Source organism: Talaromyces marneffei, chromosome 7 (assembly GCF_009556855.1).
Source record: "Talaromyces marneffei chromosome 7, complete sequence".
NCBI lineage: Eukaryota > Fungi > Ascomycota > Eurotiomycetes > Eurotiales > Trichocomaceae > Talaromyces > Talaromyces marneffei.
In genome coordinates this window covers 1,090,641-1,113,128 of record NC_072354.1, presented here as the reverse complement: position 1 = coordinate 1,113,128, position 22,488 = coordinate 1,090,641, and the positions used below count along the sequence as shown (strand labels likewise).

Here is a 22,488-nt window from a genome sequence, read left to right as displayed (position 1 = left end):
TATCTGATCAGCTGAACACGTAGCTGACTAGTTAAGTTAACGGCTTTTGATCGACGGAGATAATCCATGATCGCATAATACTACCATAGTACGTTTGTGGAAAAGTCAGCTAGATTACTAGCTGAATCGGACCTGGAGATGATTCATATTCAAAGTTAGAGAATAAAATACGGGCTTATAGCAGCGATAATCCGTATGATACCATTGACAGATTAGTATGGCGATACGCGTATGACTATGTTATGTTTTTGTTTCTATTGACATGTACGGATACAGTACGTACGTATTTCAGACATCGTACTTCTTCCCCAAAACAGTAATCAGGGCGAAATTCGAAACTCTCGCTCGGACGAAATGATGCGTATTGCTCAAGCCTCACGACGTAATTGAGCGTTTGTGATTGGAATATACGGAGTATGGCTAGAGAACTGGGAATTAGTGCTTAATTTAGTTTTAGGGTCTGCTACGTAGTAAGCAGTTACCGGAATGAGGGCTTTTTGCCAGTAAATACGTGTATCGGCTCGGATTTGATTTGGGTCCGCGGATTGTCAACCCTATCCCCGAACTAAACCCTAAGTTTGGGATGGGTCGTCGAAATAGGAAATCATCTATCGGGGATAGCTCATGAGTCAGTTCATTGGATTTGGTCTGCCACTCAGTCATCTAAGCAGTCTTCTTTTATTGCAAGAGTCGAAAACCGTCCTATTGACTGTATTTTGCCTGATCACCACATTGTCCAGTCAACCATCCCCAGTTGTTATCTACGGGAAGCCCACTTCGACTGAATACATGCACCTTCTAAGCGACGTCAAATAATTCTGTAATGTAACCTGTTATAAGCTCGTACCTAACTGGCTATAGAAGGCTATAATAATGTCCCTTTTGGTAGCTGGAACAATATCCCGAGATTTAGTGGTTTCAGTGGCTTCGATTATGCTTGAAAAATAAGATTTGAGCTCAGTGTTGCTCCATTGGAGATTACGAAAATATAGTGAATTACTGAGGGTATATAATACAATTCCCTCTATTGGCTTTCTTGAATTGGCAGCGAATATAATTGGGCGCACTTTCTGCGTCGTCTCCGCTGGTATAATGAGAGATGTAGTTTTCAAGAGGAGAGTAGGCAAGCTTCTGTTTCAACAAGTCGAATTTGGTCAAGAAAAGAAGAATAGAATTTGTGCCTGGGTGTAAATTGATAATAGAGTCGAACAACTCCGAACTCTCTCTGAGCCGGTTCTGACAGCCCGTTAGGTTCATATTCGCTCAATGCAGCACAGCATATAACTGAATTCGCAGGTTTAGGTACATAAATCTCATCCCAGAGCTTCCTCACTTTCCGTGCTCTACCGATCTCATACAAGCTCCAAGTGATGTGAAGGAAAGTGAAAGGATTTAGACTGTCAACTTTCCCTGATCCATTCTGGAACCATTCCTGATGAGAAACTCAACGATCGAATAATGTCCCTTATTTGCAGCTTGATAGAGAGGTGTTTGACCATATAGATCATCTCTTGCTTCGATGTTGGCACCGTTTCTAACCAGAAACTCAACCACCGAAAAATGTCCATTCTCTGCAGCTTGACAGAGAGGTGTTTGACCATATAGATCATCTCTTGCTTCGATGTTGGCACCGTTTCTAACGAGAAACTCAACCACCGAAAAATGTCCATTCTCTGCAGCTTGACAGAGAGGAGTTTGACCACGTCGAGTATCTATCGCTTCAATGTTGGCACCATTCCTGGTGAGAAACTCAACTACCGAATAATGTCCCTTCTTTGCAGCTTGACAGAGAGGCGTTTGACCATATAGATCATCTCGTGCTTCGATGCTGGCACCATTTCTGACCAGAAACTCAACGACCGAATAATGATCATTCTCTGCAGCTTTACAGAGAGGTGTTTGGCCACGTCGAATATCTCTTGCCTCAATTTTGGCACCATTCCTGGTGAGAAACTCAACGACCGAATAATGTCCCTTCTCTGCAGCCTGACAGAGAGGTGTTTGACCATATTGAATATCTCTTTCTTCAATATTGGCACCATTCCTGACGAGAAACTCAACGACCGAATAATGTCCCTTCTCTGTAGCTTGACAGAGAGGTGTTTGGCTATATAGACCAGTTTTTGCTTCAATGTTGGCGCCATTCCTGACCAGAAGTTCAACGGTTGAATAATGTCCGTTCTCTGCAGCTTGACCGAGAGGTGTTTGACCACGTGGATTGCATGCCTCAATATTGGCTTTGTTCTTGAGAAGAAGAGATACAATGTTGTCATGTCCCTTCTCTGCAGCTTGTAAGAGGGGAGTTTGATCATGTAAATTATCTCTTGCCTCAATATTGGCCTTGTTCTTGATGAGAAGAGACACGATATTGTCATGTCCATTTTCTATAGCTTTCAAGAGAGGTGTTTGACCAATTAGAGTATCTGTTGCCTCAATGTTGGCCTGGTTCTTGATAAGAAGAGACACAACATTGTCATGTCCCTTCTCTGCAGCATTCAAAAGAGGTGTTTGATCATGTGGATTATTTCTTGCCTCAAGATTGGCTTTGTTCTTGATAAGAATGGATACAACGCTGTCATGTCCTTTCAGTGCAGCTTGCAAAAGAGGTGTTTGATCATGTTGATTATCTGTTGTCTCAATATCGGCTTTGTTCTCGATAAGAAGGGATACAACATTGTCGTGTCCATTGGCGGAAGCAAACCAAAGTGGTGTGACTCCTGACTTTGAAAATGGGTCTACAATTGCCCCCTTTGTCTTTAAAATTAAACTTACAATATCGATATGGCCCCTGCTAGATGCATGATGCAAAGCGGTACAATCTTCTACATCCAACGAGTTGACATGACAGATGCCTAGCAGACTTTTAACTATATCATAGTAGCCCAGCTTGGACGCGAGATGGAGCGGTGGGAGTCTCTCCTCAACAAGTGGAAGATTGCACACTTGCCGTATATATTTTCCGGAATCCAGGGCAATGGAAAGAAGCGGTTCATGCCGCTCTTTTACGGCCCATCCAAGAAGACCATGTAGTCGAGAATGAATTGACGGACCAGTCATAACCCACGGATGGAACTTCCAGGTTTCGTTGGGGTGTGTGGCGAGCTGCTCAAACTTGTCCCAGACTGGGGAAGACTGCTTTATGTGTCTTGTCTGCAGCGCCCAATACATGATAGCATAATTGAGGAACATAAATTGGCTGCGTGTAGGCGTTGAAGCTGTACGTATACTGGGAAATGATAGAGTAATGGTACCCTTATTCTGTTTTGGAATTCGAAACAAGCGACTGAGCGTAGGTCCCACAGCTTCACCCACAAGAAAAGCCGGCTTTGGCACCACAGCACTTATCTGCTGATGCCCATACTTCTCCACCGACATACTGAAATCTGAGAATGAGAGATAAGCAATACAGAACTCTCCGCACTCAAGTTCACCATGGTCTTCGCTAATTGGATAATTTGGAAGAAACTCTCCTCGATGCTTCGTGAGGTATTGTTTCACGGATGAATGTGCAAAGCGAACGCAGTGATCCATTGGATCTAAAACCACAAGGTTCGCACAGCAGCCGATAATAAAGTCCTGCTGTGGTACTCTTTCAGGGTTCCACGCAGAGTCCAGAATATCAAATGCGACTGCTTCTTTTAGCTCCTCGATATGAAGTGGCCTGGCGGCAAATCTAACCCATTTCAGGACCTTCACAGTCCTGTTGTCTTGGAGGTTTATCCTCTGAATGCAATACTGATATGTCTCCTCTAGATCCTTTGGCAGCTGACTCAATGCTAATCGAATCTCTGCGTCTGTGAAGCATGTGCTCCATATGATCTCCAATTGAAGATACACCCAGAGAAACCTATGTTCAGTCAGTGCCTCGAAGCATAGACTAGGATGAACATAGAAGATTAAAGTTGGATACATACATGCCTGTCGATTCTGCCAGAAGCGTGCTCTTTAGTTCCTCCAGCAGCAGATGATCATCGGTAAGTTTTCTATCCATTGTTTTGTCAACAATGCTCATATCAATAAAATGTTTAATATCTGCCAAGATGTTGGTTGAAGTCGAGATCTGTCGGATTCCTGGCATAAATGTTGAAATATTTATGTAGCCTTCGATGTGATCCCTGCTTAAGAGCAATATTCGAGACCCTTCCAGTGATTTACGGCCACAGAAGATCGATTGGATTAGTTTGAGTAAGCGTTTGCTGTTGTTTCGATCAAGCATATCAATCCCATCGACGACATATATAGTATTAGGCACTTGATAGAAAATGTGCATGAAGAGATCTTTCAGATCTTCAAAATCTGGCACTATCCGGTCATTCCCAAAGAATTTTTGAAGTTCTTGTAGAGCCCCTTCTGGAAACGAATTAGAAGTCCGCCGCATAAATTCACACAGTTGTTTGATGAAGCTAGAAAGGATGGCTGGAGCCTGCAGAGACTCATCCTGTTCGTTCTGGCAGTAAAAGAACACCGTTGCAGTTGGCAGCTCAGAGTTGCGATACTTGGCGGCATCCACTACAGCAGTTCTGTTGATCGTCAGCCTATTACTTACAGTGGAAAGCCTAGGGCAACTAACGCAATCATTGTTTTGCCTGAGCCAACTGAAAAAAATAATCAGTGTTGAATATGAGACGTCGGAAGCAATCTTACTTTTGCCTGAGCACCACAAATAGGAGATGCTCTTCTCTGTGAACCATGCTTCGAAATCTGGGTGGTCTAAGAACCACTGTGTAGTGCCCGTGAGGCGCTTATGAGAAAGTCTTCGGTGAACCTTCTCATGATCATAATTTGAAATTTTTTCGAAGAGCCTCTCATAATCCTGGGCATCTACAGTATCTTAGTTGCTGCTGAAGCCTTTTGTGTCTGTTATGAGCACTTACGTCTTCTCTGAATTGGACCGCTTCTTGCAAACTTTGCTCCGGCTGAGACTTCTCCCCTGTAATAGAATGCTAGAGGAATAGGACGCCTATTAGCTTATCAATCACCGAATGCTCGAACCAGAAGCTTACAATCAGTCATCCAAGCGGTTGGCGTGTCTACTAATTGCTTCACATGGATGATAGAGAGAAGCTCTTTAGCATATGCAGCAGCCGTTGCAGCAGCGTATGGTTGCCACTGCTTGTTTTTATGCGAATCTGCATAATCACAGATCCCCCGAATCACCAAACACGGAAAATTCTCCATCAACCCTGCTGCCTCCATCTCAAAGCAGAGGACTCCGAGTTTCTGGGCTAGGCTATCCCGTAGCTGGCCATCTTTCATAACCTGGTTTCCAGATGCAATAAGCCCGTAATGAATAGCAGGATCGTGACTGTGTCGAGTAACCCGTTTCACTTGACGACTTGTATCACAATTGGCGCACGTATTTCCAGAGTCGGCATGGTCAGATTTGGGATCAAACAACATGTCCTGGGCATCAGAGGGATACGTGAACTTGTCTTTCATGATGGGGTATTTCATTACCATTTCGGAAATGAGTTCTGGGATTCGGCTTGGCCTTAACATGTGCGCTGCTTGCAGTGTAGACACCGCTGTCAAGAGTACTAGCGGTGGCTTGTTAAGCATTCCAATTCTCTCGAAGCACCCATCATGTAGGGCTTTGCCATAATCGTACTGTATAACCCCGCCAAAGGTGCCTGTTGGTTTACTCACGACAACATCACCAAGTCGAATATCAGCATCTTCGCTAGCCACCCCTCCACCAATACCAACCATTAAGCCAAACCGTAACGACGGGAACGTTGTCCGTATCTGACTTGCTACTGTGGCAGCCGAGGTTGTTCCATAGACACCTGCTGGGAGGCATGCGATTATTATATTATGGCTATGCATTCGACCAAAAATGTAGGTATTATCATCATTTGGCGGGGTTTGCAGATCCGGATATCTCTCATCTAACATCGCTTCAGCGACCGCCATTTCCGTGGGGAGAGCCGAGATCCATGCTATTGTATAATCACGATGGCTCAAACTTCTGTAAGAAGCATTATCCTCATGGATGGGCGCTTCCATTTTTTTTCGTCGCCGGTTGGCATGTATGAGTACTTTGGCCTTCCTAGATGGAGAAAAGAATATCTGATGTGTATCAAGTTTCACCTCGCTGCAGGTGGCGCAAGACACGTCAAGCTCACTGGTTTGTTGCAGCCACTGCCACTAGTTGACTCCGGTCGCAAGCTAGTGTTCCTTGGAAGGACTCTAACTAACTGGCCTTCAAAAACACAAAAATAAAACATGGCTCAGTTACTGCTCAGGCTCATCATCGAGCACAATAACATATGAGAAAAACCTGCAGAGGGCCATTGTGAGGGAAATGAAGCAGGAAACAAGGTAGGTAACTTGTTCTCCTCAGCCCCGACTTGCACCGCTACCAAGCTGTAAGAACACCATCGAAATGGCAGAATATCTACGAATAAGTTAGTAAACAAAACCCCCTTTTTCCTCATCAAGAGGAATAGTGACGAATCCATACGCCGCCGTAGCCGCTAATGTCTGCAGAGATGTAAATTTAGAGGTTGATGTAGACGTTTACTATTTCTCTGTGTCGGCGAGTCTTAGATTTGTTTCATCATTGAAAGACCTTAGAATATCAAACGATGAAAGATCTCCTTTCTTGTTCATATTGTCTCTGAATATCTAAAGCTTGGGGTTTGGCATCTGTGATCAGACCAAGATCAGACCAAGTTGGAAACGACAACCGGAATGTCGATGATTCGTTAATATCATCTATCACGATGATGCCAATGCCCTAATTCATTAAGATCACCTTGGCAATCAAATAGAGGAGACTATGCACCCTTAAATAATCAAATGAGATGGCAACTGGGGATTTTGCTTACTTCCCAAATTACCTACCGGCACATGCCATATGCACCGTGGAAGTTGAAAACCCTTCACACCCTATGAAACACAGAAAAAAATAGTACAAAGGATCTCAACAGATGCAACAGAAAGCTTTCGTCCTCATCTTCGTTCCAAGATGTTGAAATACATCGACAAGAATGAACAGCACATGCTCGAAGATACCGTTACAGCATTGAAATGAGCCTCCATTTCCCCCTCTTTATAAGGGAGGTGCTTGTCAATATGGGCGTGATCGACGACAATAATGTAATCTTCTTACTGCCTGAAGATCGGATCCGCTCGTCTTCTCTGGAAATGTTCCGCTCTGGGCGTGTGAGATATGACTTTGTATAAGTACACGCCTCATCTCCTGGGGTATATCATGTCCTCATTGAAAATGACGAGGGGATATCGAAAAGCCGATAGACGATTCAGGAATCAGTTATACATCGCTTCGGGGTATGGGATGGAGACTTGGGCATCGAAATTCAGAGGCTGCTGAGTCGAGGGACTGGTCCTGGCGGCGGTATCAGCGTGTTTAGCCGGCTGCAACTTGGAATGAAGTCTTTCGGGTATCTTGAGATTGTGATGATGATCCATTTGTGAAGACCGAGGAGGATCGAGAGCGTCGTGAATCTGAACGGAATTGATTGTATTCTTTTGTCGACCGTTGTCTCTGCGATGTAGGATCATTATGCTATACTTGAATGGAAAGCCCTACTCTTCCTTCGGGAACAACAACGTCTAATCGTGATGCCATCACCCCCTTTACGGACACAATATCCTATCTCCAACGCCGTATGGACAGCTCTACCCTCCGACCCCTTCATCAGGCAACCAAATTCTCAATTTAAGATGTAAGATGTATACGTAATACCCCTAAGTCGCAATATCCCCTTTTGTCGAATTCAGGCTATGCCAACATAACATGTCATCAACAAACGGCAATCTAGAACGCCGTAAACGGATCAATACGAGAAATGAAATCAGTGTGATCGGTGTAATCATAAGCATCCCAAGACTTGTTGTTTCGCTCTAGCTGAAACTGTCGGCTTTGTTGTCCCCGGATGTCGTACATGTACAGCAGATCAAGGTGGCTGTGCTGTTATGTACTCCGCAAGTTAGGGTTTGATATTGCGGTTACCTAGATACGAATACGTAGTACGGACGCTTAATAACTAATGAACGGTAAAACAACGAACAGGGGAAATGAAATATATCTACATGTTTTTCATTTGAATACCTTACATGATTATACACTTACCATTTACAGCTCACGTATTGATGTTTTGTATCACCTCGCCGAACGTATGATACCCCCCGTCGAGTACGGAGCAGGAATTCGGGCTGTGTGACAAATTCCGGTCCGGTTTATCTTACTTGGCACTCCTTTGTGTCCCCATTTTGAGGATCAAGCGACTTGATAGTTGAGGCTTAGATCTGACGCGTCGACATAAAACTATTTTCGGTTCACTATTGGCCCAGTATATAACATACGTACAAGGATACATACATATTCAGAAAGGAGGGCGGAGGATCGGAGATGGTGGGCCGTTAACAGATACCTCAATACTCAATACAGGCTCTACTACTACAGTAGAGCTACATGTAGAACCATGTTATACAATGTGTAACCAAAATACTCGAGACTCGCGATACATGGGATACTGTACGTTGTATTACATACAAAACCAGCCTACATACATAGATACATACATACAGAGTACATATATGCATACGACGGACGCATCGCTTATGCACACATAGTCACCTTACTCCTTCCACGCCTTATACACCATTTTCGCCCCGTAAATCTCCCCCTTCTTGAGCACAGCCATATTTCTCCATTCGGGCACATTGGGTGCATTCACGTACCGACTAGGCTCAACACAGAAGCCCGCATACTTCCCACGAGCGGGTAGCCCGTTAACAGCGGGGACATCGATGAAGTTTCCGGTATAGAACTGGAATGCCGGCTCAGTGCTGTATACTTCAAGATGGAGTTTTGTGTTGTCGTGGCTGAATTCGGCTAGTAGATTTAGTGGTAGGGGTCTGGTGTCAAGAGGCACTTTGGAGGGGTCTCTTTCCATGAGGAAACAGTCGTCGATTTCGGTTTGGGCGCCTTGGAGAATGAATTGTTCGGCGACGGGCACCTTGGTGAAATGGTCCATACCACCCAGAGGGATAGAGGTTGAGTCGAAGGGGAGATGCCAGTCCGTTGCTAGCTTGGCTTTTGTGCCGGTGATATCTGGGCCGTCGGAGATATTGAAGTACCTAATCAAAGTAATCAGCATCAAACCTTGCTTATCTGCAAAAAGACCAAAATTCAGGGGAAGAAGGACGCACGAATGGTTTGTGATATTAACGGCGGTCTCCTCGACCTCATCCCCCACCAACTCAGCCTCATACTCCGTCTCCAAGACCGTCCTCCCATCTTCTTTGCTGGCGGTATACCAAACCCTAACCTCCAACGTGCCCGGGTACCCTTCCTCTTCATGTTTACTCAAATACTTGAAAAGGATGCTCTCTTTCCCATTGCGAGTAACAGTCGTGGGACCTTCAAAGATCCTCTTATCCCACCCCTTCGAGCCACCATGCAACGCATTGGGGGCATTGGTCTTTTCCAATGTATAGGTTTGACCATTCACATTTTCTAGTAATCCATCCTTGAGACGATTTGCGAATCGGCCGATTGTGGCGCCGAAATAAGGGGCGTTGTATTTGACGTAGTCCTCTTGAGTTTTGAAGCCTTGCACGATGTTGGTGCCGTCCACGTTGAATTCTTGGATGATGGCTCCGAGGGGGAGGAAGGTGAATGCTGATTCGTCGGACATTTTTGACTGTTTAACTGTACGTACTCAATTCAATTGACTCTGTCTATATATCGAGGCTTGAAGAATAGGCCACGTTTTTTTAATATTTAAATGATTTAAATGCGAATTTCAAAAGAGGGGCGGCTAAACATATGACGTTGTACCCCGCGAAGGATCAATGCAGCGCAGAACTTAGAACTATATTAAATCAACCCTGCACAGGACAAACTTAGACTAAAAAGTGCTAATTAGGATAAATGAGTCTCAATCGCTACAACTCTTAGATGAGTGTCGACATGAAGCCGGCCTCCGGCAAAAAGCAAAACCTTGACCTGGACGATATTAGGCTAAATTGGGGTAGGGCAAAGAGTCAAAAAACCAGGGCACGTCACGTGCTACCCCGCAATTTTGATGTCAACTTGTTCCAGAGGCCAAAGCTCGTTCTAAGTGTGTGATTTACTCGGGGAGAGATTGAAGGTGACGATGAGATTGCTTGTGTGGTCTGTTTAGGAGTGGGAGTTGCGCCATTGCCGACCTATAAGAACATGGACGGTACAACCATGGAGAAGCATACTTATCCATGGCATGCGAAAAAGCATGGAGATGTAATGGTATGAAATGCACATGCGTGGATCCTATGGATTTGAGCGTCAATACGGCCCGGCGACCATGCATCTAGATATTCGAGGCACAGTCCGATCCAGCCCGCAGCATAATGACAAATCCCTACAGCCGAGAAGTCTACATGTCGAAAGAAAAGCATTCGTTCGCATCAATGTATCCTACTGTGTAAACATACACACACAAGATCCTCGGCAATACTCGACCACACGCGGATTTAACGTAATCTCCATGGTCTCGTGGTGATATTTCCTCGGGGAATGCACCGACTGCTGAGCATCGTATACTACTTTGTTGTGCAATACGGCCCTGTTGTATCACCTCGAAATGACCTCGGACGATATAGCTTTCTGTCTTACCCATCCCAAGGAAGCAATAGCTTTGCTTAAATAGAGTCATATGATGGATAACAAAAGGCTCTTTTTTTCAGACCAATTGTGTAACCCGTAAGTAACAACAAACGCTTGATACATACCATGTACTGGAATACCAATACATGAATTGATTCATTCCCCCGATACATGCAGGCTGATATGGAGACAACCGAAGAGCATTCTATAGAAGGAAGGATTGAATATGTACTATGTCCAACCGCATGTGTTGGAGTATCTCGAGCCGAGTCGGAGCAACTCTGTATATTAGCCTCAAACAGCATCTGATATGACATCAACGGTACTCCACACAGCATCAAAAAAAGGAAAGGAAAGAAAACAAAAATCAAAGCTTGATCCATGCACGTCAAACAGACTCTAATAAGTCTAATCAAATCAAGTAGTAGTGAGTACGAAGCCATGCTCCATCTTATCCGCAGAGTTACCAGCAAGTAGGTACACACGGGATTCGTTCGGTTACCGTAACAATTTTCACTCATTTCCATTGAGCGAGCCACATACTACCTAATTGGGAAATACGTCGCGGGCTCGACTTTTTCTTCTTCCAGCCTTCCAGATACCTCGCGGATGGTATCCTCCGCGCGATATTTCACTTACGTACATACATATCCACTAAGTTAACTAAGTTACTGCGAGTCGTTAAAATGTTCATGAACGAGGTTTTGAGACTTTGAGTTCGGCGACTTTTTTTTTCACTCGTCTGTGAAGCGGGCTATTTCGGCACTCGGAGATCGGATACGATACGTAACTGGGATGATTTCTAAGGATTCATTCACATTCACCCCCGCTTGAATAGAAATCAATAGATAACTCTCCGTTGATAACATAACTAGTATACCCTAACTAACTAGTGGTTAACTACCCGCGCCGGTAATTAACTAGTTAACTACGTATCAATTGAGCCGGTGAGCTCTGAACAAAGTCTCATATCCCAATGGAAACGGAACATGGACGGCGCCGAGTGTTAGTAATGCTTCAACAACATGCAATTAACTTATTCTGTAGTAATTTACTAGTTAACCAGCTAGTTAACTAACTAACTACCGTAACAATGCCGTTTAAGTTATGTAACTAGTCAGGGGTCTGGAATATGATGCGCGATACGATATTTTAGTGGGACATCATACATGGCAAATTGGGCTGGATAAGCTACTGCGCAGCGCAGATATACTAGATGTAATAGGTCTTGATATGGATGTAACATACTCTGCATGCTGTAAGTTAAGTTAATAGGCAGATAGAAGTTACAGTAGCATACGCTTGCTTATCATGATCATCGCGTTCGTTCATGATCTGATCTGATGTATACGGGACCGTACATGCGACTCTTATTGGTAGAAAGTCTACCTACGTCATGATATCAACACATATACCCAGAGCCACTTTGCAATCGTCAACTACATTACTAGGGGCTCAATGAACTTAGTTAACTATTGAACTCGTTAATGAACTAACTGCCTACCAACATAGCACGCTAATTCCAATATTGAAAGTAACTCGAGCCACGCACCCACTTCTAAAAGGTCTACTTACTTGCAAAGAGCGTACGTACATATGGCAAATTCCACCGAGATTGCCGCATACCAGGCACAGGCCCTTGAGGCTTGAGCAAGTCAAATCGACGATCTCCCAGGGCACCACCATAAGGGCCCGAGCGAGAGACCATGGAACAAAGTTTATCGTCGGGAAAGTGGAATGAATTGAATTGAAGCCTTTTTGAGGCTTGCGCAAAGACCCCCGAGGAGTTAAGATCCCGAGCAACCAGTACGTAATGTTCAATCAAAAAGCTGTAACTTAACTAGCTACTAACTGGTTATGTACTTCGTAAAAAGTGATGAAAACCGAAGAGTTTTGATTTGATTAAAACCATCCGTGTTCAGTTATTAGGAGAGAAAGTCAAAAAGAAGACGCCACAGACGCCATACCTAAAAGACAAAAAAGTCGCTATCTAACCTTTGCCAGAAAACCAACGCATTGAATCCATAAACCCGACGCGCATACAGAAAAAGTAAAGAGTTTGAAGAGGAGAAAAGAAAAGAACAAATAGAATTTTTATACATAGACGTTAATCGTTAGACCATACTCCAAACCAAGCTCCATTACCACCCGCCCCAAACGACCGGCCGCGATGAAAAAAAAAAAAATAAGATAAAAAATAATCAAATAGTAGAAATCTCCGTATTCGTATTGAAATATTGACTAAAATCATCATTCCCCGGCTCAAAGAGCATACTCGGCGGTAAACAATTTATCGGCATTTGCTGCTGCTGTGAGCGACCAAACATCGGCGACGAGGAGGATGAGATATCTTCGAATAATGGCGTGAATTGATTTCCACTCCCGCTGCCGCCGCCTATCAAATCTAAATCGTCGAAGTTGAGGTCGTTGGAGCTGGTGGTCCAGGGTGTTTGGGGTTGTGGTTGTTGTTGATGTTGTTGGAGGGAGATGGGGTTTATGCCTTGTTGAGCGAGAAGAGTGGAGAAATTGGGGGCGCTGTTGGGAGAGATTGTGGATGTGGGAGTTGGAATGGCGGAGGAGAGGCCGGCCGAGGTTGTGATGAGGAGTGGTTCGGGTTTGATGATTGGCAAGGATGACATTTGTTGTTGCGATGAAGCGGCGGAGGAAGGGCTGTAGCTTCCTGGTGGTGTGGGTGGCAGCTGATGTCTGGCTAGAGTATCTGCGTATTGTGATACTGAATATGGATGATGTCGTCGACTATGATTATTGACCATATGGTGATGGCGATGTTGGTGGTAGCTATGCGCATTCGCGTTCAGATTCAAGGTGGTGGTTGGAGGAGAATGCGCAATATCCGAGCTTCCATCCGATGATTCCTGTCGCTGCATCAATCCTGCATTTTGTTGCCATAGTTTTTGCTGCATCTGTTCCACATTATCTTCGAATATTTCGCCCTTGGTGTGATCTAATGCGCCTAATCGTGTGAGCAGATCGTGTGTGAGTGGGTGTCCATTCGATTCAGCTTTGAGTGGTTCTCCAGTCCAGCCTTCGCCTTCTTGGGCACGACGGTAGAGTTCTTGTAGACCATTTACAAGCCAGATTTGTTGTTGTTCAAGCATTTCGACGTATCTATTTTTTCTGTTAATACGGTTGATTTTTGGCACAAGAGGGAGAGGGAGAGGCGTACCCCTTAGGATAGACCTTGTCGTGAGCTTTCTTGCGCTCCCCAAAGACGCAAATGGCATTGTCGGCGCGACATCTGCCGCAGGGGCTGGCGCCATCACACTATTTGCCCATCAGTTTCTGGCTTTCAATTTTTCTTTTTTTTTTTTTTTTTCAATCGTAGGCGCTATGTTTGATCATACCTTTGACTTTTTCAAACGACATCGATCACAAGCCTTGCATACTCTCTTGCGCACATTGCTATCTGAATGAGCCGAATGCTCTGACGACGGCGACGACTGTCTCGCAGCCATTGCGATGTATGATCAAATAGAGAAATCGAGACCGACGGCGAGAGAATTCGTATAACCCGGACCAAATCCTTATTTATCTCTTTTTTTTTAATGTTGGATTATTCAAGCTGGTAACGATGGCATCAGAACCCGGGATTGAAATAGCTGATAGGTTGAGTTTTGCTGGTTCCAATGGTCTTCTGTCGTTAGGGTTGCAATGACGGGTTGATCCAAATTCGTCGTGGTAATGACTTGCACAGTTTAGGTATATTGGTATACTGGTATACTAATGTTCGAAATGATATGAAGTACCAACCCAAGTCTTATATAAGGATCAAGAAGACGGAAGAGGGGAAGCAATATTATCAAAAGACTCAAAAGTAGAAAAAGAAAGTGAAAGGAGGGGGGGTGCTCTGTTTTAATATTCTTGGTGCTGATTACTATGTATGCCATGTACGTATGTATGTATGTATGGGAAGGACCTGACTACGTAACAAAGTAACAGTGACGAAAGAGACTAAAAAAAGCTCAGCCCAGTTAGACGGCAGAATTTAAAAAGAAATTTAAGAATAGCTTCTAGTCCTTCTAGATTTTGTAAATCCATCTGTAAAGCCAAAACTGACAAATAGTGAAAGATACAATACGATGATTACTTACCAGCTTACCAACATCGTATTATCCGTAACTTAACACACAGCTCAAAAGGATTATGAATCAACGAGTCAGCGGAGTTTGTCCACTAGTCCCAACCTAGATTTATGCTACGCGCGCGCGTTTTCTGCTTCATACTTCATACTACATATACGGAGTAGCATGCATACAATACACAGTACTACTACGTATGGATCGCGATGGAGTTATGGACCCAAATTCAGGGTTGCCGAAAAACGGGGCTTAGTTCATTTCGCTTTGCATTGGCAGTTCTCAGTTTTCCAATGATCTGACCAGCCAAGTCCAGCAGCCAAGCTAATAGTAAAAGAAAAAAGAAAGCTGCTTGCTGATGCCGATTTGATGGACACTCTGTATACATAACTGCACAGCCTGGTGTGTCCAATTGTACATATTACTACATAACTGAATTGCGTGTAAAATGTATCTTCAAATAACATACGTAATGACTTGTAATTATGAACGAGAGCAGTGTGTATAGTCTTGCCGTTTTGGGTAATATTGGAAGATGTGGGGGCGTACTGTAACCAACGTATTTGTAATTGTACGTTACGCGGAACAGATTTCGACATACGTATTCTCGTATCGATCGTTTAGCTATTTGGAACAAATACGAAGCTATTGATCTGATACAGATACGCGCTGCACGCTCTGTTTTAGTTTTTACGTACATCTCTTTGATTGCGATTGATTACGATAATATCTACGTGTTATCATCTCTCAAAAATATAGACAATTTCATTTACTTCACAATTATAAAAAAAAAAATAAAAAAAACCATGCGAGGCATTGAATAAAAAAACCCCTCAGATCCATCTTTCTCGGCACTATATCCGTCCATCCATCCGCGATGGGTATATGTCATCTCCTTTCCACCTTCGATCAGGGGCAGAATCAGGGCAGCTGACCCTTCGAAAGCCAACCAAATAGCACGGAAGTCGGATCCCACCCCTCAAAAAAAAATTAATAAATTTTGCCAGAAAATCACTCACGTTGGTTTGCAAATCAGGGATACTTGTTTGGTGTGCTAAAAAGTTGTTGTACCCCTACCTAATTGGGTTATATCGCCCTACGTAGTAAACTCTACTTGCAGGGCTCGCAATTACACACATACACAAAACACATCGGGTAATCGGACATTCGGCCAGTTCGGCCGCGAGAGCCCATGTCGCCGACTTCAAAGTTCACGCTTGAATAATATGGTGACTAATACGTTTGTGGTAAGTGAAGTCAAGTTAACTTATGTAGTTAGAACGGGGGGTTTTAAGCTGTTGTGGGAGCCGGATGACTGGATTTCATACATCCGAGTGCTTTTTCTTCATGAAATTGTAGCAGATTTACGTGCGTATGAGTAAGAAAGGGCCCGCGGTGGAGAAGATTAATCACAATTTGACACGTTCTGGAAGGAAAAAAGAGATTTCATAATGGGTACTTAATTTCAATGTTGAACTTTAGTGCTCGGTGATTGGTGGTTGAATCATGGTGATCAATCAACGCCCAATCAAGAATCGAGTAAATTGACTATCGTGGATGATTGTACGACATGATGTGTAATTCTATCCATTCTCCCGTCCATCAAGGCTGTCCATTGAAATCGTAGGACGTATCGATAAGTTTAATGACGGAGAAAAGTATTCTGTTAACTCCGCTGGGGATTCGGGTTTTGGCCCTTTGCCGTCTGCAGCTGTCATCTTTAAGACGGCCAGCTAGTGAACTAGTGTGTGCTGACTGATCAACCATGCAGCGTAGATAAGAATACACTATATAAGAGCATAAGAAACACGGGCCCCAAGGCCCCAAACCCGAGGGTGAGTTAGATTAACTCTTTCTAGAATTTGGTGTAGACACGGAATTCAATTCCAGAGTTCTGATTACTCATACCTACCGTACCTGAGTTTATATAACTGACTACAGTTAACTAGTTAGTTAAGAATTGAGATGTGACACCAAACGCAGAACAATGGACAATGTTCGTCCGTTGAGTTAACTGACTTGCAGCCAATCAGTCAAATAAGGCACAGCAGCAATTAAGGCCGGAGTTAAAATTCCTTCTAGTTAAGTCTACGTAGTAAATAAACAACAATCGCAGATACGGACGACATGAAAACATGCCATACATGTCTGTATTGTGGTAAGTAATTTTGTAATGCACAAAATGTGCCGCTTTAAGCGGGAGATCTGCTCTACTAATTGTTAGCTGAACGGATTCTCGGTACCATTCTCATCCGTACGGAGTACAGGAGGTATTGTATCCGTGTTCCGTTACGTCGGTTGGTACGGAGTACTGTACGGAGCCACGGAGGGAACTAATTGGCGCTCGGAATGTTCGTCCGAGGGGTGCATAATTTGCATTAACTTAACTAGTGTTATAACTATCCTACTTAGGTCAGCATAACGCATGCTGACTAACCTTACGTATGCTTGTAACTAACGTAACTTGAGGGTTAAATAAATGACAGTGTATACGGAGTAGTTACCAGGTAACTTAAATAATGTACGTGTAAAGAGTATACATGTAATAGATAGCTGCATGTAATAGGTGTGATGATGCCGTGCATGTTCACTAACTGATACATGACGAAATAGACTTCAATGATCAGATTGTCGATTATCATATCAAATCGGCTGGCCCAGACTCGTGTCGCCTGTTTTCGACCACTGTGAGAACTGTGATAACGATGATTCGCCCAAGTTCCAACGCTTGCGACTGGTATACTTACCGCGCTAGTGAGTATTTAAAATAGGGTCTAGGGCTATTACCAATCATTTCAAGCGGCTGCTAAACACCTTACTAATATTTTGTTAAACGAGTGGGGGTGGTGGTGTATACAGTAGCGGCGTAGCTTTGAGGCATTCCAGGCATATGTTTGACTTTTTGTCTACGGTGTCCACTTTTCGATTAACCAATACGCACTACACAGTGTAAGTACTATACGCCCTTCTAATGTACGAGGCTCCGTAACTCCGTACGGAGTCGTTGATTCTACCACATGGCTTTTTTGGCCCTTTGCTCGGGAGTTGGGGAGGAGTTGTTCCGTCGCCGCGTCGGCTTACATAGCTGCTCCGTAGTAAACTAGGTCACGGCGGCTCGGATACATCCTACGCAGTATACGAGTGCACCAGTTGATATGTCCGGGAAAAGGTTGGCATCCTTGTCACTAGGTCACCAAAGAGACCAGATCGAGATGAGAAGGAAGAGTTAAACTGTACGGTACGAGGACGATGATGTACACGTACATCAATCTCCAGATGGCTTTCTGTCCTTGCTTTTTTCGTGTGTGAATTGGGGGTAAAATCTAGGTCTATGACGTCGTTACTCTCAACGTTCAAGCCACAACCACCGTCTCATGCCATGCATAGAAGTAGAACAATCCCAATCGAGGCTTTTCTTAGCTGGTTCAGTTTCGTACATACACAAATTCACTGCTCTGTGCGTACTGACCAGGGTCCATCCGAATTCCAACAACGTACAAGTAGGGTTCTAGAAGAACAAACCCTATCCTGGCAACAACAGCCCCGATTGGGGTGTAGTATGGTGATCACTGTATTAGTCTGTACTATGTACCTGCTTGCTTTTAGTCCTAGGAACATCGCTTATTCTTGCTTCTTCTCTCACTACTCTAATCATTAATGATGCATCCTGGTCTAGACCAACCCCCTTTCGAGAATACGGAGCGTTTCGAGATCTTCTGTCTACCGGCCCAGTAGCACGTTTTAGATGCAGAAATACTATGATCCACCTCTTTTGGGGGTCAGAAAAGCTTGTGTACTACGTAGGCATACTATGAGTACAAGAAGGGGAAATGACGTTTAGAGCAGTCCAAAGAGGGAAGAGTAAATGAACCAACCGGTTTCAAGCCACCAGATTGCCGGATTCGGTAATCTGGCCGTTATCCTCGACGAATCGAGACCGTCATGAATACATCAAAATAGCAATCGCCCGAGAAGAAATCAAAAAAAAAAAAAAAAAGAAAAAAGAAAAAAGAGGAGTCTCAATTCTTAGGACCTGGGAACTTTGAAAACTTTGAAGATGCTGAATGGTGGGAGAAGTCGTCTAGATCACTGCGTGGATATGGCGGCGTTCATTCATGCGTGATGTTTTGGGTCGTACGTAGTTCAGAATCCAAGATAAGGGTTGGCAAAACGGCGATTAGACTCAAAGGACCAAAAACTACCCATAGTTTATATGAGCCGCAAGAAATAATTAATCATAAGAGCTTGGTCAGAATACGACCCATGTCCCTACCAACGAATCGAGCATCACTCGAAACTGGATCTAGATCTAGAGTTCTCTCTTTGTTGTGTACTCGAGGGGGCAGCTATGGCATGCTTAATGCATAGTCAAGCCTGTGTAGTTACGCAGAGAGTGATTTATCATAGTATGTATCTCTGAAAAATAGGGGAATAAGGTCACACCAAGCAAAAAAAAGTTGCCCTATTCCGTAGCCATTAGGGTTAAGAAAGTTAAGGTTAGCGGTACCGTGGCGAATCTAGCGATGCCCGAAGCTGAAGCTCAGACCACCAAAAACATTATTCCAACTTGATCATTTTTGATCAAGCCTGCACGACAACACAACTACCAACACCACCATGTCTTCACGGACAGCAACTACAGCAAGGTTACTGCAACAATCGCATCGCTCTTCTGTCCGTATCCTCCGTCCTGTCCGTACCCGGTCCTCCTCCTCGTTCTCGACGTGTTGTCCTGCGTGGTCGGGACCGCTCGCAATGACTACTCAACCACCATCTACACTCCCTCCGTCGCAAAACCGCCATTACAGCTCCCTACCCACTAGTGATACACCTACCAAACCCATCTTTGCCGAAGATGTGAATCCAGAACAATTATCGGCGCCACTGCAATCATTACTCGAGGAGAAACAATGGAATCTCGATGAAGAAGGGATGGGTGTCGCAAAGATGTATTATTTCAAGACGTATACCAAATGCTTAGTGCGTTCCTTGTCCTTTCTTGCTTTGTTGGGTCGAATTGGTCCGGTTTGGGTTATGTGACTAATATCTTTGGTCTGGTTGTGCCAGGATTTTACGCAAGTCGTCGGAATTCGCAGTAAATCGAAGAATCATCATGCGACCATCACTGTTGTGAGTTCTCCCCTTTGCGACAAAGCCAGGAAGAATTTTACTGATTATGTTTTTGGATAAACAGAAATCAGGTTCCGTCCGTATACACTGGACGACCCACGTCCCTCGCGGTCTCACCCAGAAGGATATCGATATGGCGCAGTACTGCGATCAACAAGCCGCGCTGATCGGGACGGTTCCACAGGTTGATGCGAACAAATGCAAACCTGCGAGTTAACTATGCGACATGGTACGAGTTTATATAGGTGGATTCTCAACCTGAATCGTTGAGCGCGAAAGGCTCTTGGGAAAAAGGTACGGACGAGCCAGTTGTATATATTAACTATATATGGAACGAGTATGTATCTCGCCTCACATTCTTGACACGGAAGCATCTTCGTTTGGTAATTATGCTCGCAAGCATCAATAGCGACGGTCCAGTCAGCATCGACATCAAGAACAAAAAGCAACCGGCCAACCATCCAAGCCCTCACTACAATCATGCTCCGTATATGTAGCGACGAATTGCCATACCCAAGCAATTATCAGCCGCAAGTGATGAATCAACAAGCCAAAAATATAACTATATAAAATATCAACTCTCTTCTAGCTTCCCCCGCGTCGGCTCGGGCGGCGGTATTGCGGGCCGAAATCTAAGAGATAAGAGCTCGACAATCTCGGATTTCTCTGCGAGGTGCTTTCCCCACCTAACAAATTCTTCCTGTTTGCTTTGACATGTAGTGCGCGCCCTTTGACAAGATAGATTCATGTAGTCTGTGAATTCATTGATATCTCAATTCTGGATTGCTATCATCTTGGTTCTGCCTTGATGGTATACGATATCGATTTTTTTTTTCCCCTACAATTTTTGACTTGGGGGCGGAGATCGTTCCGAGAGAATTTTTTTGGCGATAGTCTCGAAGGATTTCTGACCAAACCTTGTTACGAAGCTGCTTCTCAATTGGTGAACTCGGGACAGTCAGTTCTTCGGTATGATTAGAGAAATCTACGAAATATCGTAATTCAGATCATTGTCTTTTATAGAGCTCAGTCCGGTTGGACGAATTTTATATACGACTATACGAAATGGGCAACAATACCGAGATGGATCTCGAAAAGGCCGAGGTCCAGGTTGACTCGAGACAACAAGATGAGTTGAACATCAATCAGCATGACAATTATGAAAAGGATAAGCAGAGATCACCCTCTCCGACTCCATCGGCATACACAACATCCGACAACGACAATGAACTTCAGCCTACGATATCAAGATCAACAGGCCGTGCACAGGACAACCCTGCCCCCTCAATCATAGCCAGAACCCTCACACTGGTCCGCACCCGAGAATCAAGCCAATATATGAGCCCGCCTCCCGACGGCGGAATCCTGGCCTGGTCGCAAATCATCCTCGCTCATTTCGTCATCGTCAACACATGGGGCTACGTAAACGCGTTTGGCGTATTCCAGAGTTACTACACAACCCAACTCCAAGAACTACCCTCAACAATCTCCTGGATTGGTAGCGTGCAGACCTTTCTGGTGTTTTTTATCGGTACATTCTCCGGCCGCGCGACGGATGCTGGATACTTCAAGTTCACCTGGAGCTGCGGCATGGTCATCGCCGTCTTGAGTCTGTTTCTGACGTCCTTGTGTCATGAGTACTGGCAAATCTTCCTGTCGCAGGGACTCATGTCCGGTATTGGATGTGGGTTAATGTTCTGCCCTACCATCGCCTTGCTGCCGACGTATTTTGAGAAACATCGTGCATTGGCCTTGGCTGGTGCGGCAGCTGGTTCGGCGACGGGCGGCCTTATCATCCCTATAATGGTGAAATCGTTACTCCCCAAGATCGGATTTGCATGGACGTTGCGTTGCCTGGGCTTCTTCTCATTGGCGACGCTGTTGCCGGGGCTATTCTTTTTGAGACAGAGACTGCCGCCACGAGCTACGGGACCCATTGTGGAATGGGAGGCATTTCGGGAAGTTCCATATCTATGTTTCGCGTTTGGCATGTTTTTTGTGATTTTGGGACTGTACGTTGGGTTTTTCTACGTTAGCAGTTTTGCGCGTGATGCTCTGGGTGCGTCGGTGTCGGCGTCCACTGATCTGCTAATTGTCATGAGTGCGGTGGGATTACCATCTCGAATCATCCCTGGTATATTGTCGGATGCTTTCACGGGACCACTCAACCTCCTGATCCCCCTTGCCTTCTGTACCGCCATTACTGCCTACGGCTGGGCCGGCGTATCCAGTATCCCCGGCCTCTACGTCTGGGCCGTGATTTACGGAATCACGACTGCTGGCGTACAGGGCCTATTCCCCGTTGCCTTGAGCTCGTTGACCGACGATCTCAAAAAGACCGGTGTAAGGATGGGTATGGTCTTGACAATCGTCAGTTTTGGCGCGTTGACGGGAAGTCCGATTGCAGGTGCTTTGGTGCAGGCCGATCAAAACAGGGGGCCGGGAGAGTATCTGTATATGCAGGTGTTTATGGGGAGTGTGATTTTGTTTGGGTGTGGGTTGGTGACTGTTGCGAGGATTACTCGGTTTGGGTTTAAGGCTGTGAAGGGATAATCAACTACTTCGGTCTAGTTGAATCGACAGTTACGTGTTGAGCATTTATGTAAAAGCGTTTTGGCATTTGACTAAGCTGTGTTGATGTAC

The 22,488-nt window shown here is 44.6% G+C and overlaps 5 protein-coding genes across 5 annotated transcripts; 2 read left to right on the top strand and 3 right to left on the bottom strand.

Moving 5' to 3' along the window:
* Positions 1–1,392: 1,392 nt before the first annotated feature.
* On the bottom strand, positions 1,393–6,006 carry EYB26_009059 (uncharacterized protein; the record flags this gene model as incomplete). The annotated part of the gene is made up of 7 exons (XM_054268310.1): positions 1,393–2,721; positions 2,773–3,847; positions 3,915–4,520; positions 4,571–4,595; positions 4,645–4,821; positions 4,875–4,943; positions 5,004–6,006. 7 exons carry the CDS (start codon positions 6,004–6,006, stop codon positions 1,393–1,395), a joined length of 4,284 nt encoding a protein of 1,427 aa, XP_054124285.1.
* A 2,600-nt stretch (positions 6,007–8,606) lies between these two features.
* On the bottom strand, positions 8,607–9,668 carry EYB26_009058 (uncharacterized protein; the record flags this gene model as incomplete). The annotated part of the gene is made up of 2 exons (XM_054268309.1): positions 8,607–9,108; positions 9,181–9,668. 2 exons carry the CDS (start codon positions 9,666–9,668, stop codon positions 8,607–8,609), a joined length of 990 nt encoding a protein of 329 aa, XP_054124284.1.
* Positions 9,669–12,819: 3,151 nt separating this feature from the next.
* Positions 12,820–14,094, bottom strand: EYB26_009057 (uncharacterized protein; the record flags this gene model as incomplete). Its single annotated transcript, XM_054268308.1, has 3 exons — positions 12,820–13,747; positions 13,806–13,903; positions 13,984–14,094. The coding sequence occupies 3 exons, from the start codon at positions 14,092–14,094 to the stop codon at positions 12,820–12,822; spliced, it is 1,137 nt and encodes a 378-aa protein (XP_054124283.1).
* Positions 14,095–19,332: 5,238 nt separating this feature from the next.
* Positions 19,333–20,342, top strand: EYB26_009056 (uncharacterized protein; the record flags this gene model as incomplete). Its single annotated transcript, XM_054268307.1, has 5 exons — positions 19,333–19,695; positions 19,783–19,845; positions 19,910–20,029; positions 20,091–20,182; positions 20,255–20,342. 5 exons carry the CDS (start codon positions 19,333–19,335, stop codon positions 20,340–20,342), a joined length of 726 nt encoding a protein of 241 aa, XP_054124282.1.
* Positions 20,343–20,910: 568 nt separating this feature from the next.
* On the top strand, positions 20,911–22,398 carry EYB26_009055 (uncharacterized protein; the record flags this gene model as incomplete). The annotated part of the gene is made up of 1 exon (XM_054268306.1): positions 20,911–22,398. The coding sequence occupies one exon, from the start codon at positions 20,911–20,913 to the stop codon at positions 22,396–22,398; it is 1,488 nt and encodes a 495-aa protein (XP_054124281.1).
* Between the last annotated feature and the right edge of the window lie 90 nt (positions 22,399–22,488).